Source organism: Simochromis diagramma, unplaced genomic scaffold (assembly GCF_900408965.1).
Source record: "Simochromis diagramma unplaced genomic scaffold, fSimDia1.1 OVJJ01000079.1, whole genome shotgun sequence".
NCBI lineage: Eukaryota > Metazoa > Chordata > Actinopteri > Cichliformes > Cichlidae > Simochromis > Simochromis diagramma.
Genome location: NW_024387075.1, coordinates 5,197,517 through 5,214,651, shown reverse-complemented (window position 1 = coordinate 5,214,651; position 17,135 = coordinate 5,197,517). Strand labels below are relative to the sequence as shown.

The 17,135-nt window shown below is 40.1% G+C and overlaps 1 protein-coding gene across 1 annotated transcript in view; it reads left to right on the top strand.

The window, feature by feature from the left end:
* The window catches only part of map2k5 (mitogen-activated protein kinase kinase 5), a 62,201-nt gene extending 45,571 nt beyond the window's left edge, over nucleotides 1-16,630 (top strand). Inside the window, exon 22 of the mRNA XM_040045649.1 lies at nucleotides 15,243-16,630. Coding sequence (XP_039901583.1) covers nucleotides 15,243-15,353 — 111 coding nt within the window. The 3' untranslated portion in view covers nucleotides 15,354-16,630. The remainder of the gene's footprint in view (nucleotides 1-15,242) is intronic.
* The last annotated feature ends 505 nt before the right edge of the window (nucleotides 16,631-17,135 follow it).

The window sequence follows — 17,135 nt, the reverse complement described above, 5'->3', positions numbered from 1 at the left end:
TGCTCAGAACATTTTGTTATGTGAACCAAACTTTTATGGTTTTTCTGGCGCAAAGACAGATGTATTTGTATGTTTTTGATTTATTTTTTCTCTTTACCTGAATGCATAGTTGGCTCATCCTTTGATATGTCATTTCTCATTCACATAAGGAAGATTATAAGTATTTTACAGTCTTTGTGGTTTTCTGACAGGGGTTGCATTAAATATCAGATTCTTGTCAGACATTACCTTTACGTTACTTTACAACCTGCCTGGCTGAACACTCGGTTTTCATTCGCTACAGGGCGTCCGTTAATCTTTGATAAAAAGACGCCTACTGAAGGTGTAGTCGCAGGTTTGACTGTCAAAGTGTAGTTAATTTGACTAGTGTGATCGCTGTGTCTTGCCCAGGTGCGATTAATTGAGTCATGTTTTCCAAGCGTGCCTTTCAATTGTCGGACAGCGTGAGCACAGGCTAGCAGTGGAGCGGGGAGGCGGGTCAGTCGTGCTCGGAGACGCTGCAAGGCACCCATCGCTCTCTACGAGTACACCCTCAGTAGCTGTTAGTGAAACTGTCTCTTGCTGGCTCAGTCATTAAGTGGATAAGTGTAGCAATAGCAACACAATGCTGGAATTAAAGAGCCAGTTCCTTTGTATATTTTCCTTTTTAATATTTTCAGTTTACCTGTTGTATTTTCCTGTGTAATAATTAAACTAGTCAAAGTATAATAATGTTTTGCTTGGTGAGGGGGGGTTTGATTTGGGCCATTAAGAATGAACTGGAGCTCCAAGGAAGATGCCCTGTGTCTGTATTCTTTACTGTTTAGAGGAAAAACTAAACGGCTCTTTGTTCAGTCGTGTATTTATGCATGCGGCGTGTCTTTAAGAAAAATATTATTTGTTTCATAGTTTAACGAGATTCTCTCCACCCGTGAGGTTGAAGTGCTTTTCTGATTTTTAATTTCAGTTTTTTCTTTTTAATATTTTGCTTTTCAGCAATAACACATTTTTCTATTTTATGATTTCCTTTCTCAGTCACTTTTTTTTCCCCCATCCTGTGTTTTTTTTGGAGGTGGTGGTTGTAACTCACTTTCATCCCTGTTCCCATCAGTGTTTCTTTTTTGTCACTCCTCCTATATTCCTACTGTGCCCCACTTCTTTCATATTCATACTGTGATCCTTGTGCTCTTTTTCAAATTTTCACAGTTCTCCGTTTTCTATATTTGTCTCGCTCCATCCCACTCATCTTTCCTTTACCTATATTTTGTCCTCCTGTAGGCCTTCTTTCTGTGCCCATGATGAACTGAGATATAAGGTCATGGTTGCCTGCCTTTGTGACACCAGCCTGCTGATTGTCTTTCTCTTTTCTCTTCTTTAGTCCCTTTTCCCTCCCCACCTCTCATGCTGCCTCTCCATTCCCCAAGCCTCCTGAGTGCATTAAAACTCTTTGCCTATTCTATCTGTATGTTAATGCACCAGGCCATCGGTCCCCCCTTTCTCTTTTCTCTGCTCCACTATTTACTCTCACTTCTTATCTGTGGAAGGTAATGCAGGAAATGCACACAATAGTGTAGACACTGAACAAATAATGTTTTGTGACCATACAAAGTGACATAGTAGCTCCAGTTTGCTCATCAGGTTTCAGCATGTGGTTTCTCTAATCACTGGTGTAGCTTTTACTGACATCATTGTCACTGGGATTTTATCCTATTAGATGTTCTTAAAAAGGCTGACGTTTGATTGTGTGCCTGCTCGTAGGTTACATCCCTGAAGCTCGGGTTATGTCTGTTATATACTTGACGCTTTGCGCATGAAACTGTCTTCTTCTATTAGGCAGCTTTATCATTGCACAGTGTAAGAAAAAAGCTTTTTAAATGGTTCATGCTATGATCCAAACGTGACCAAAGGAAGCGCAGTGTTTTGATTACACTACCAAAGAAAAAAGGCGAAGTTAACAGAAGCTAATGGGAACACAAGTAGTATAAGTGTGTCCTTCATTTTTATTATTATCTGGTGAACCGTAGGGCATGTTTTAAACATCAATCCAATTAATCACTGGTCACTTTGTGTTCGACTGCTCATTAATGCAAGTATCTAATCAGCCAACCACTCTGCAGAAACTCATGCATTCAGACATGTAGACATGGTCAAGGCGACCCGCTAAAGTTCAAACTGAGCATCAGAATCGTGTAAATGGTAAATGGACTCGTTCTTATATAGCGCTTCTCTACTCTGCTTGAGGACTCAAAGCGCTTCATATAGCGTGCCTCATTCACCCATTCACATCCACTCATACAAACGCTTTTTTTTCCAGCATGTAAGTGCTTTCTATCTAATATTCACACACGCTCATTCTCTGATGAAAGGATCAGAGATCTTGCCAAAGGATACTTAGCATGCAGACTGAATACTGGATAACTGCTCTACTGTCCATCGCAATGGGCAAGAAACTTGTTTTTAAGTGACCTGGCTGGTAGTGCCAGACAGGCTCGTCTGCATATTCTGGAAATCTGCTGGGATTTTCAGCACTTCCTTCTCAAGATTTAGAGATGGCAGTATTTAGACTAAGGTTTGAAAAACATAAAGCATCCAGTGAGCTACAGTTCTCTGGGTAAAAATGCTTCATTGATGTCAGAGAAGAATGGCCAGCGTGCTTCAAGCTGATAGGCTACAACAACTTAAATATCCATTTGTTTCAAAGGCATGCAGAAGAACATAAACAATAAACACATGAAACTTTGAAGCAGATAAGCTACAGTAATAGAATACTGTACCAGGAGACACGTTAGCTAAGAACAGGAAACTGAGGATATAATTCACCAAAATTGGTCAATAAAAGATTGGAAAACTGTTGCCTGGTTTGATGAGTCTCACTTTCTGTTGCTATATTAGTATGGTGGGATCAGGACTTGGCTTGAACAACATAAAAGCATAGCGCCAACCTGACTTGTATCAACGGTTCAGGCTGGCATGTCAGTATGGACCAAAATCTGTGAGGAATGTTTCCATTAAGATAAGATAAGATAAGATAAGATAACCTTTATTAGTCCCACACGTGGGAAATTTGTTTTGTCACAGCAGGAAGTGGACAGTGCAAAAATTATGAGGCAAAAATTAGAATACAATAAGAATAAATACAGTACACAACTGTACAGAATAGAATAAAATACTATATACAGTAGAATAAAATAAAATAAATATACAATAAGATAAAAATAGAATACAAATACAAATACTATATACAACTGAGTAAAAAATACAACGATGACAGAAAGGATTATACCTTGTTGGATCTATGCTGTGAACAATTAAAGCAGCTCTGAAGTTAAAACTTGGTCCAACCCAACACTAGCAAAGTGTAACTAATGTAGTGCCCGGTTGGGTGTATGTTGAACAATAAGATAAATACTTAACAATATCAGTCTACCCAGTGACATCAGTGGGTTGTAATTTGATACATTTATTTATTAATTAAGACTAATGGACTTGATTTAATAAACTCGGGCTGAGGAATCTTTCTTCTTTAGTTAGAAAATCACACGATGAGCCATCAGAGAGGCAAGTGTGTGTGTTTTTTCTGTCCTCATACTGATGCATCTTTCATTGTGGACACCCAACCCTGTCGTCATAAGCTGAGTCAGTTGAGGAGACTTTCCATTGGCTCGCTCCCAGGACTTTGGCTGCCGGTATTTGGTGATGACCTGTGCCGGTCTGGGGTTTCTTGCTTTTGGTTCTGGCCTGGCTTATTTATTAAGCTGTGGAGCAAGAAAGAGTTGGTGAGGGTTTCAAGCATTTGCTTATTTCTGGGATTTACATGGACACAATATCATCATCCGTATCTGTTTCCTTGTTTTATGTGGTTAATTTGTGCATATGCGTGAAGAAAAACTAGAGCGATGATCCGCACAACCTTATGTTGTTTGTTTGGGATTTGATGGACATTTCATTTCTCCCTCCCCCTTCTCCCACTCCTTCGTTGTCCCTCGTTCCCCAGCCAGCAGCCTTCACGCAGCCTTTTAGCACCCTTGTCAAAGCAGTCCTCCTATTCTGCTTCTCTATTCATAGACGCACACACACACACACACACGCACACAAATTTCATAGCCCCCTTTCAACCCCAGAGACACCAGATGAGCCCCTCAATTTTTTTCACAAAGAAAACCCCCTCTTGTCTCTGACCGTCCTCAAATCTGATTTGAACTTACACACACACACACACACACACACACACAGAACCACAAACGCACCACAAAGACAGGAAGACACTAAATAAACTACGTTAAAATCACAGTTTGACCATTTGAATCAAAAACCGTGGATGTTTGTGATTTACTGTGACTAATTAATGGTAATCTGCCTACATCTACTTTGCTTTTTAGGTCCACTTCCCTCGGTTTTCTCATTGTTTTCACTCTATTTTAGCTCAGGTTAGACAGCTGGGAAAATGTGTTAACTGTAGTTGCATGCCTTGCACTTATCATGTGTGTTAAAACTTTGGAAACTGTTTTATCCTCAGAGGAATTGGCCTGTTAATGTTTACATTGTTGCATGTGCAAAAAGGATTTTCACATGCCCGCTTGTGTATCAAAGCACCTCTTTTGAGACATGCACCAAGCCACCAGTGTCTCCTCCTCCCTAAACTTTTCTGTCTCCACCTTCCCCTCCAAATGTTTTCGCATTTCACCCTTGGGTGTTCACTGATGTAAACTCCATTTACACATACTCGGACTACAGTGCTTCAACTCAAGTCATTCAGACGTCAGCCAAGTCATTTTAAATGGTGGCTGAAGTCAGAGTTACAGATAAATCAATATTTGGAGCTTGTATAATAAAAACAAAACATTATCCTTTTTAATATAACATAGTGAATGCTATTGTTTAACTTAATTGAAAGTTAAATGGACGTTTGTATCATTGACGTGAGGATTAGAGAGCAAGCTATCAGTTCAAAATGTAAAGTTAGTCATTCTTCATTCTTTTTCTCCCTTTTCAATATATCCCAGAATACTTCAAACGTTCTGGGAAAGTAATAGATTTTTCCCCTCATTTTCTCCAGTAGTGGACATTTATACTTTAAACTCTGACTGTATATAATGTCTCATAATCCAGTTTATTCATGAAAGTACCTGTGCTTTATTACAACATGTTGATTTGTACTGGACTCTTATTATTAGATTGTATGAGAAATATCCTAGAGAGACCACTCTGGTTTGTAAGTCATAGTACTTCATTTCCCATGCACCTTCAGTTCTCTCTGCCTGTTGTACTTAACGGCACTAACGGGTTACTAGCTCTGAGTGTGAATCCTGGCTACTGATTTGATTACTTGGTTGGAAACTCAGACATGAGACTGACACTGTCACTCTTTTTTTTTTTTTTAAACATTATTTGGTGGATATTTGAAGAACAGCAGGTTCTCTTGACAGTAACATTAAATATGTATATTATTGTGTTTTGAGGTCACATGCCACTGTAACAGTGTAGCTTTCTCTGGGAACTAAAATTGGTGCACACATGCCCACACACTGGCCATTCATACACTCACCCAGGCAGTTTCCAAAGGGAGCTAGTGATTAGCATGCAAATCTGTAAAGTCCCAGTTATTCTACCTACCTCTTTACCCTTCTCTCTTACTCGCACGCACACACGCACGCACGCACGCACGCACGCACGCACACACACACACACACACACACACACACACACACACACACACACACACACACAGTGTTTTTTCCCAACACTATTCTAATGAGGTGATGACCAGTCTCTTGTTATAATTGCCTCAAAGTCCTTTTAATTTCTTCTGAGCGTATTAATCATACATTGAGTTATTTAAAATCGCATAAATTAATCTTAGATTAAACAGACCCTTCAAAGGCTTCAAACAATTAAAGAGTTAGGTAGTATTTCCCCTGGGTGTAGGCCATTTCTTTTTGAGCGGAGCAGTTGCAGGTGATTATCCCAGTTTGATATGGCCAGACGGTGATTAATGCAACTTTTAAATGAGTCCTTCCCCCAGCTCACCTCTGTCCATGCTCTGCTACAGCAGAAAGTCAGACACCTTCACTGACCTGACTAAGAAGCACTTGTTCACTCTGTGTTTAGGAACTCTTCCCTCACAGGTTTCATACTTCATTTAAGCTGCGGAGTTTTAATTATTAGACAGCCGTGTAGAAGTGCACCAGACCAAGTGCACGTGCAGTACATTCAAAATGACATATGCCAGATTGATATAACGGTCATTAGGTTAATGTAGGGTTTGTTTATTTTCTTTGGCATGTGAGCAGTCTGGCAATAAACATTTTGTCTCCAAAAATATTATATTGAACTTCTTGAAGTCTTGTGCTTCATTTTTACTTCTGCTCACAGCTCATAGATATGCTGCATGTGACAAAGAACTCAGTAAAGGCTTTTTAATTAGACTATCTGCTGTGGCTCCTATTGGTTCAGATCCTTTAAATTTGATTGGAGGGGTCTAGTCACTCAAAAATGCTATTATATTTATTTAGGCTGCCTCTGATGATCTCAAGTGCCGGTGACTTAATTTTGATGCTTTAGGCCTAAGATAATGAGAAATATCTCATAATAGACTGAGCACTTCAGCATTTAAACAATGCTACTGCATGTAATATTCAATACTGAACAATAACTTAAGTCTTTTTCAAGGAAGCAATTTTTTGTTCAGTTTCCATAAAAGCCTTATTTTTATAGATTTACTACTACTGGGGAGAACATAAGGTTTAAGGCCTGGGCAAGTTTGAAACCACAATGTAAAACTGTGGAGGACAAAAAACAAAAACCATGTATCATTTATCCAGCTCCTAATTTTGTAAATTCTGCACTCAGCTTTGGAGTCTCCAGTGTCATTGAAATGCAACCAGATGCTGCTCGTTTTACATTTTCACTTTTTCATTTCTTCACTTTTTCCTGACACGCTTGCATTTAAATCGCAATTGCCTGACTCAAACGTATCCGCAGGCAGGATATAATTGTATCCAGCCAGCAGGCTGTACGTTTGACTCCCCTGCTTTACAGTGTGAAGTGTACTCGGAGTACTTATTTTTTTGGATTATTGCTGTTTTTAAATATAATAAAGCCAACGAGCATGTTGGTACAGTGGTTAACGTTGTTCCCTCACCATAAGAAGGTTCTAGACTATATGGGCAAAAGTTCTGGTCCACATACAAATCATACCTACGGTAACGGCTCAGCCATAGAGACCCATGCTATGAAGCTCCTGCTGCACAGTATTTGTGCTGATGTTAATGCCAAGCATTTCTGACTTTAACACACTATGTGCCTCAGCACCCTGCAACATGCTTTGTGCTACATGATGTGCCACTTTGTGTCTGAGTTGCTGTGGTTCCTAAATACTTCCATTTTGCAATAACGCAACATACAGCCGATCATCAAATTGATTTGCAGCGACTTTCTATTACAGTAAACACACTCAAATTCAGTAAGCTCTTCAAAACAAGACTTCTTGTTTTCAAAGGATGCAATCAAGCACCCAACCATATCTGCATGTTTGATTTTATACACCTGTGGCAATGGGACTGAAAACACCTGAAATATAAGGTTAAGAGGTGTGGCCCAATACTCTTATCCACGATGGATCCTGCTGCAGAGCTGGGGCCTGTCTGTGTGAAGTTTGCATGTTCTTGCTTTGTCTTTGTGGTTTCAGTTCAATTCAGTGTTATTTATACAGCACCAAAACACAACAACAGTCGCCTCAAGGAGCTTTATATTGTAAGTTAGACTCTACAATAATACAACAGAGAAAATCCCAAAAATCATATGACCCCCTTTTGAGAAACGCTTTGGCAACAGTGGGAAGGAAAAACTTCCTTTTAACAGGAAGAAACCTACAGCAGAACCAGGCTCAGGGAGGGGCGCCCATCTGCTGGTTGGGGTGAGGGGAGGTAGACAGGACAGAAGACATGCCATGGAAGGGAGCTTGAGATTGATAACAAGTACGATTCAATGCAGAGAGGTCTATTAACACAAGAGTGATAAAGGTGACTGAAGAAGAAACACCTCAATGCGTCATGGGATTCCCACAGCAACCTACGTCTATTGCAGCATAACAAAGGGAGGATTCAGGGTCACCTGATCCAGCCCTAACTATATGCTTTAGCAAAAAGGAAAGTTTTAAGTTGTCTCCCAAATCCAAACTGGAAGCTGGTTCCATATAAGAGGGGCCTGAAAGCTGAAGGGTCTGCCTCCCGTTCTACTTTAAAATACTCTAGGAACAACATGTAAGCTCGCAGTCCAAGAGCGACGTGGGATTTACATGGACACAGGAAGCCAATGAAGGAAAGCCAGTACAGGAGAAATATGCTCTCTCTTTCTAGTCCCTGTCAGTACTCTTTCTGCAGCATTTTGGATGAACTGAAGGCTTTTCAGGGAGTTTTTAGGACCTACTGATTATAACAAATCACAGTAGTCCAGCGTAGCAGTAATAAATGCATGAACTACTTTGTCAGCGTCAATCTGAGACAGAATATTTCAAATTTTAGAGATATTGTGCAAATGGAAGAAAGCAGTCCTACATATTTGTTTAATATGTGGATTGAAGGACATATCCTGGTCAAAAATGACTCCAATATTTCTCACAGTGTTACTGGAGGCCAAGGTAATGATCCAAGAATCTGGTTAGATATCATATTTCTGAGATTTTTAGGGCCGAGTACAATAACCTCAATTTTATCTGAATTAAGAACCAGAAAGTTAGCGGCCATCCAGGTCTTTATGTCTTTAAGACATTCCTGCAGTTTAACTAATTGGTGTGTGTTATCTGGCTGCAAGGATAGATAAAGTTGGGTGTCATCTGCATAGCAGTGAAAATGTATGCTATGCCTTCTGATGATGCTGCCTAAGGGGAGCATGTATAATGTAAACAGAATTGGTCCTAGCACTGAACCCTGTGGAACTCCATAATTAACCTTATTGTGTGAAGAGGACTCTCCATTTACATGTACAAATTGGGCTCTATTAGATAGATTCAAACCATTACAGTGCAGTACCTGTAATACCTACAGTATGCTCTAATTGCTCTAATAATAAAAATATTATGGTTTACAGTATTGAACGCTGCCTAAGGTCTAGCAGGACAAGCACAGAGATGAGTCCACTGTCAGAGGCCATGAGAAGATCATTTGTACCCTTCATTCAAGCTGTTTCTGCTGTGATGAGCTCTGAAACCTGACTGAAACTCTTCAAATAAACCATTCCCCTGCAGATGATCTGTTGTCTGTTTTACAACTACTCTTTCAAGGATTTTTGATATGAAAAGAAGGTTGGAGATTGGCCTATAATTAGCTAAGACCGCTGGGTCAAGAGATGACTTTTTAAGTAACACCAGCTTGGAAGACAGTGGTACATGGCCAATTATTAGAGATCAGAAGAAGAAATTTTATTTAAAAGCGCCTTTCAAGAAACCCAAAGACAGTAAATAGTAGAATAAGACACATCGTAGAACAATGATAAAACAAAGAACAATTAAAAAAAACACAAGATAAAATAAACAAACAATGAGTTCACAGATAGGTTGATCATATTTAAGATTGAAGGATTAATTAATGGCAGGATTTCTTTGAGCAGTCTTGTAGGAATGGGGTGTAAAAGACACGTTGATGGTTTGGAGGAAGTCATTACTGAAGTTAACTCCGAAAGATCAATTGGAGAAAAAGATTCTAAATAAATATCAGTGGTACTGCATGTACCATAATGTTAGAATGAATGGCTCTGCATGAGACCCGTGTTTGGCTTTTTGTCAGCCTGGCTACAGCGCTGAAGAGAAACCTATGGTTGTTCTTATTTTCTTCAATTAATGAGGAATACTAAGATGTTCTAGCTTTACAGAGGTTTTTTTTTTTTTTTTTATCAAGCAGCAAATTAATTTTCCAGGCTAAATGATGATCTTCTAAATTTGTGATACGCCATTTCCTCTCCAGCTTAAGCCTTATCTGTTTCAAGTACTTCCTATTTGAAGGTCTCTTTTTAACAGGAGCTACAGTATCGAGAGTCATATGTAATAAAGAAGTAGAATTTTTAACAAGATAATCGACTTCTATGGGAGTAGCGTTCAGGTAGCTGGTCTGCTCCTTATTCTAAATTTAAACGTTTTCAGGAAAGCATCAGATTCTCACTAGGTGCCCAGTTCAAAGACATGTATGTTAGGTTAATTGGTGTAGGTGTGAATGTGGGAGTTCGTGGTTGTCTGTCTCTGTGTGTGTTAGCCCAGTGTTGGGCGGATGACCTGATCAGGACATTTGTCAGCTGTTTTTTTTGTGTAGGATTAAATATTCAGATTTAGGTTCATACTTGACCATGGAAACAGTTTACTCGCTCTCCTTGAACTTTTGATGTTTAGTTTTATTTTCTGGACTTCCTGTGATGTCTTGTATACACTGTTCAGTTCTTTTTTTTCCTCATTTTAATCATAATTCATCTATTTCTTGGGTGTGATGGGATGTGATGACAGAAAAGAGGCTAAAAGAGCACTGTGAGAAGTACCTTCATCGAGGTCAAATTCCAGCAGATGTCTCTGGCCTTTAGGGTTAATTTCTAGAGTGGAGGTTGGAGCCTGATTTTAAAAACATTACTCAGGACTTCCTTCTTTATTTCTGTATCACCCTCTCTACTGAGGGAAGGAAGAATGATTGATGAGATGGGTATTCAGCACATAGGGGCACCCAGGAGCGTCCACTCCGCCCGTCTCATACTGACACACACACACACACACACACACACACGCACGCTTACAATGATATGAGAGTAATTAACCTCAGACTGTGTTAACCCCAGCTGGCCATTAGAAGGACAACAGGATTGATGGGACTCCCCCCTAGTCTTTAACAATCTCTACATTTTGTGCATGATTAAAACACACTGCAAAGTGTTTCCATTTTCTTTGAAGTGTTCACAAAGGAAACCGCAGCGAGCAGAGAAAGCAGAAAAGTCAAAAATCAAACAAATCCTGATACTGTCTTTTTTTTAAGTTATCACTTTATTCCCCCTCGGTGTGATTTTTATTTTTATGAACATAATTGTCACATATTTCCCCGTGTAACCACAAATAGACAAGAAGGCTCTCAGGAGGAAAAAAGTGGACCAGCCTGTCCTACTTTATCACTAATCTTATATTGTCTGCACCAGTTTGGGTGTTGCTGGCGGGTATTAAAGACCCCAGAAGAAACAGCTGACAACAACATTACTCACCTTGGAGTCACTTTCTGCCTCCAATTTGAATCACACTAGTCATGTTCTTTTCATATTGACAAGATTTGCATTTTGCTTTTGACATACAGCCCTGCAGATCAAGGAAATATAAATGTTAAAGTTTTATTTTAAAAAAAAATGTTCAGGTTGGCAAAGAAGGTAGAACTCACCTTGATGTTTTAAGGTCAAAATTAATAAGTGGCAGATTAAAATAAAATCACTGTAGCTGGCAATGTGTTCTGTTTATGTAACATTTTACGTAGATTTGGATACAAAGTTTGTGGGTTTGTGATGGTCACAAAGTGCAGTTAAGGGCTCAATAACACAACCATAGAGACTCGTTGGCAACCACTTAGCAGCTCCTGGTCGCTAGTGAAAGGTGTGTATTCACTGTTTCTTGGATCTGAGATTGGTCACAGATCGGGGTGCTGCAAACCAGTTGTGGGATTCATACTTTTCTCTAGCAACCAATGGTTGCTAAGGGGATTGCTGACTGGGCTCTAGATGTGCATGACTTGAGTATGCAGGTTTATCCCTCTTGGCTGGTGATTGCCAGATTGGTGCTAGTAGGCCTCTGAGTCTGTGGGACTGATGCTTGAGGCAGACTGGGTCATGTTTTCCTTTGTAGGTAATTATGCTAGAAATCCAATTTGACTTGATGTTGGCCACAGAGACAGGTGGAGATCAATCCTGTTTAATTTCCTCATATATGAATGGGCAGAAGTCTCTTGTCAGCCCTTAGAAACATAGATGAAAGCATCATAGTTGCATTAACTCTTTAACCCTGTAAAGACTGTTGAGATTAACCCTTGAAGCTCTTCTGAATTTGAATTTGAACTTCTAAATTGGTTTCTGCCATATTTCAGGCCTGTTTATTGAACAAAATGACTTGGTTTCCATCAGAAGTTAGTGAGTGTGGTCTCTGCCTATGCAGTTACTCTTGGAAACCCGGAAACTATTCGAATGTTCATCAAATCGTGCCTGTATTGATACAGTGGGGCAAAAAAGTATTTAGTCAGCCACCGATTGTGCAAGTTCCCCCACTTAAAATGATGACATAGGTCAGTAATTTGCACCAGAGGTACACTTCAACTGTGAGAGACAGAATGTGAAAAAAAAATCCATGAATTCACATGGTAGGATTTGTAAAGAATTTATTCGTAAATTAGGGTGGAAAATAAGTATTTGGTCACCTCAAACAAGGAAAACCTCTGGCTCTCACAGACCTGTAACGTCTTCTGTAAGAAGCTTTTCTGTCCCCCACTCGTTACCTGTATGAATGGCACCTGTTTGAATTCATCATCTGTATAAAAGACACCTGTCCACAGCCTCAAACGGTCAGACTCCAAACTCCGCCATGGCCAAGACCAAAGAGCTTTCGAAGGACACCAGGAAAAGTATTGTAGACCTACACCAGACTGGGAAGAGTGAATCTACAATAGGCAAGCAGCTTGGTGTGAAAAAATCAACTGTGGGAGCAATCATCAGAAAATGGAAGACATACAAGACCACTGATAATCTCCCTCGATCTGGGGCTCCACGCAAGATCTCATCCCGTGGGGTCAAAATGATCATGAGAACGGTGAGCAAAGATCCTAGAACCACACGGGGGGACCTGGTGAATGACCTGCAGAGAGCTGGGACCAAAGTAACAAAGGTCACCATCAGTAACACACTACAACGGCGGGGAATCAAATCCCGCAGTGCCAGACGTGTTCCGCTGCTAAAGCCAGTGCATGTCCAGGCCCGTCTGAAGTTTGCCAGAGAGCACATGGATGATACAGCAGAGGATTGGGAGAATGTCATGTGGTCAGATGAAACCAAAGTAGAACTTTTTGGTATAAACTCAACTCGTCGTGTTTGGAGGAAGAAGAATACTGAGTTGCATCCCAAGAACACCATACCTACTGTGAAGCATGGGGGTGGAAACATCATGCTATGGGGCTGTTTTTCTGCCAAGGGGACAGGACGACTGATCCGTGTTAAGGACAGAATGAATGGGGCCATGTATCGTGAGATTTTGAGCCAAAACCTCCTTCCATCAGTGAGAACTTTGAAGATGAAACGAGGCTGGGTCTTCCAACATGACAATGATCCAAAACACACCGCCCGGGCAACAAAGGAGTGGCTCCGTAAGAAGCATTTGAAAGTCCTGGAGTGGCCTAGCCAGTCTCCAGACCTCAACCCCATAGAAAATCTGTGGCGGGAGTTGAAAGTCCGTGTTGCTCGGCAACAGCCCCAAAACATCACTGCTCTCGAGAAGATCTGCATGGAGGAATGGGCCAAAATACCAGCTACTGTGTGTGCAAACCTGGTAAAGACCTATAGTAAACGTTTGACCTCTGTTATTGCCAACAAAGGTTATGTTACAAAGTATTGAGTTGTATTTTTGTTATTGACCAAATACTTATTTTCCACCCTGATTTACGAATAAATTCTTTACAAATCCTACCATGTGGATTCATGGATTTTTTTTTCACATTCTGTCTCTCACAGTTGAAGTGTACCTCTGGTGCAAATTACTGACCTCTGTCATCATTTTAGGTGGGGGAACTTGCACAATCGGTGGCTGACTAAATACTTTTTTGCCCCACTGTATATACAGTACTCAGGGCATCAGATGTGGTCTTTATGGGGGAAGGATTGAAAGGTGAATAGATGTTTATACAGACAACATGCTGCTAAAATGGCTGAAATCAAACTCTTCAGTAGTAGTACTATATTTAAGTGACGTTAAATATATCTTTTTTTTTCTGTTGTTTTGTGTTAATCATTGGCTGATATACGTTATTGTCTCCTGTTATCCCAGATTCATTGACGTAGCTCCGTGAAAAAAAGCTGAGCGTGTGTCTTTGTTTTTTTGCTGAGATTGATCTTCTTACTTTGAACTCCTCCAAACGGCGTGCAACACTGACAGCTTCTTGTTGTTCACGACGGAAATCACTGAGATCAGTGTTGACAAGTTCATTTAAACCGGCCGGCCAGAGCGCTGTTTACCTAATTGGACATCTAGACACTCAAATAAAATTCCTGGTTAGTCCGAGTTGATTTGTCTCATTTGCAGCCTCCTCCCCTCTCACCTCTTGACCCTCTGTGACCTCTGCAACCTCTGGTCCACAGTCCTCCAGATGAGTCTGGTTACTGGGACCGCTGACATGTGACATCTCTGTTTAAGTCCTGCAGCAGTAACAAGTGAATGGTGCTGGAGTCTGACGGCTCGATGGGCTACAGGGTCGTGTTGGTGGGTTTCCCGAAGCACAAGGAGGCTTCAGAATTAGTCTTTATCTTTTTTTGGAGAATGTGTTCAGAAGGAGCGTTCATGATTGGGCTGTGTTTCTGCCATGGCTATCTTTTATTACAAAGCTCATCCCACATCCTGTTATGACTCACGTAGCTCATTAAACTTAAAAGATATTTGTTTGAAATGCTCTGACAAGCCATTACTTAAACGTTCTGTCTTTAAAACCAAATCTGTTGGACATTAATATTTAAGAGGGTTTCATGATGTTCCCGTTTAAGTTGTTTGCATTTTATCATTTTGTGAATCATGACTCAGATGCAAGTAGCTGCTACACCGTACACTTCGCATAAAGATGTAATAATGTTTGTGGCTCCAATCTGTTTGATAATAAAATAATATTGTAGAATGGGTGGAAACATTTGAGTTTTCTTTTCTTTTTTTATGAGAAAGCTCATTACTTGTGTTTTTACAGCCACTTTAGTTCATTTTTTACCACATAGCAGTTATTATGAAGGTCATATATGTTGTATTTATTTTTATGTTTGTTAAAAAAGTGAAAAGTATGATTTACGATATAATCCAGTAAGTTTTGTTGCAAAAAATAAATAAATTATTACTAGAACCTTAATTTAATTGCCTCATTTTGATTCCCAGCAGCCTTTATTTACTTACAAATACCTTTTTATTTTTTAAAATTGAACTCTGAGTCTTTAAATGTGCTTGCTTTGTTCTCCACAACCTTTTCTTAGATATTCTAAATAGAATCATTAAGCGCTTGTGTTTTTCCTTCATACAGGATCATCCCTTCATCGTACAGTATAACGATGGAAATGCGGAGGTGGTGTCGATGTGGGTGTGCCGCTGTCTGGAGGAGAGGCGAGCTCAGCTGGCTCAGGGACGCATGTGACTTCTTCCTGTCGGCAAACTGTGGTGGACCCGAACGTTTGATCCCAAACACACATCAAAGGATTCAGGGTCAAATACGTCCACGCGCACTGGACAAGTACCTTATTATGAATGGACCGAAATCACTAGATGTTACTTTATCTGAACGATTCTTGATGTAACAGACACCCAGGAGCGCGCTCGCGTCCTTTGAACCGAATATTAATCTCTGCATCGACGGGTCTGCACCTGGAGATCCTTTCCATTTCAAGAGAATCTCAAAAAGCAGTGACCATTAAAGTCGGCTGATTTTAAAGCATCAGAGACGAAAAGAAACTTCAAAGCACAAGACTCGGGCGCGGGCAGAGTTACGCTCTGCGTCGATGATGGCATCCCAAATAGCCGTCTTGTGCTTTACTGTTGACAGCCCTCCCATGAATGTTAAGGTTTTTTGCCTGTGAGTAACTACCCATCTGTGTGCCTATTTTTCCAGTGCTATAATTTCTTACCTCAGCAAACTTGATTTGTCACTGCAATATCAAGACACCCCACCCCTACCCCTGAAAATGTACTTACTTTTAGCTCCTGGAGTTGAACATCTGCATAGAGTTTTTCCTGAACTGGTGAGGCTGAGTGTTATCTGCTATATTCTAGAAGCCATTAAGACTGAAGGAAAATGCAGCTAAAAGCATAATCTCCCCTTATAAAGCACCACTGTTTAAAAAGCTCTTTTATTCACATTGTGACCACTAAGTTACTTTAGAATAAAATGTCATGTATTATTCAGAATTAGACATTTCACTGGGTTGCCTAAGAGATCGCTTTATTTTGCTGTAAAGGGAAAATGTTAATGCAGTGTACTTGACACCAAAGACTATATAGACGGTGAATTATATTGATTTTTCATGAGTGAGGCAAATGTAAGAGGCCAAGTGACTAAAATGAATTGTTTCAGAAAGGTTTTTATGAAATGTGGAATGCTTAAGTGCAATTAACCTGCATTGCTTCCCCGTATTCACAGTGAACGTAGCTTACAGTGGCGCAACCTGCACAGCGTGTGAATCGATGGAAACAAATGCAATGGGGAAAAAACAAACAAAACATGAGCCAGCGGTTTATTTTTTATCAGTTCAACGCGGTTTCATCCTTTAAGTTGTAAATCAACAACCTTTATGAATGATCAGAAACTGAAAGTACATGTTTACTGAAGCGTCACAGATGGGTAATCGTGTTGTTCTTAATGTGGGAAATGCTGAAGGTTGCTGTGTTATTTAGTTTTGATCTTTTTGCACTTCATGTCAAAAATGGACAAACAATTAGCGACCGCAAAGCTCCGGACAAGCTGCTTACCTGTGCGTGGCATTCACGAATCCTCCTTTTTATTTCAGCACCCACGTTAGAGCAGCTGCACAGCCTGCATGAGACCTGCGTCTGATTGAACCTCCTCGTGTAACAAAATTAGGCTAATACTGCTCTTTCTCACTCATGGCGTTTGTGTCCACAGCACAAACGCTGTGGACATGCACAGTTTAAGGTTTGAGTCCATCATGTGGAGATAAGAGTAGGTGAGGTCAATCACAACAAGTCCAAGTAGAACAGGTTTTTAAACCCATGTGACTGATGATTTTGTAAGTTTGGTGAAAATGTGCGGAAATCCATATTGGTGCATTTAAACTACAATTTAATTAATATTCATATTTGAGTATTTCTCACACACAAAAAGAATGAAAAAGCTAGAGATGGCACGATACCACTTTTTTATGTCCCATATCTGTCGATACCGATATAAATCCGATATAGCATA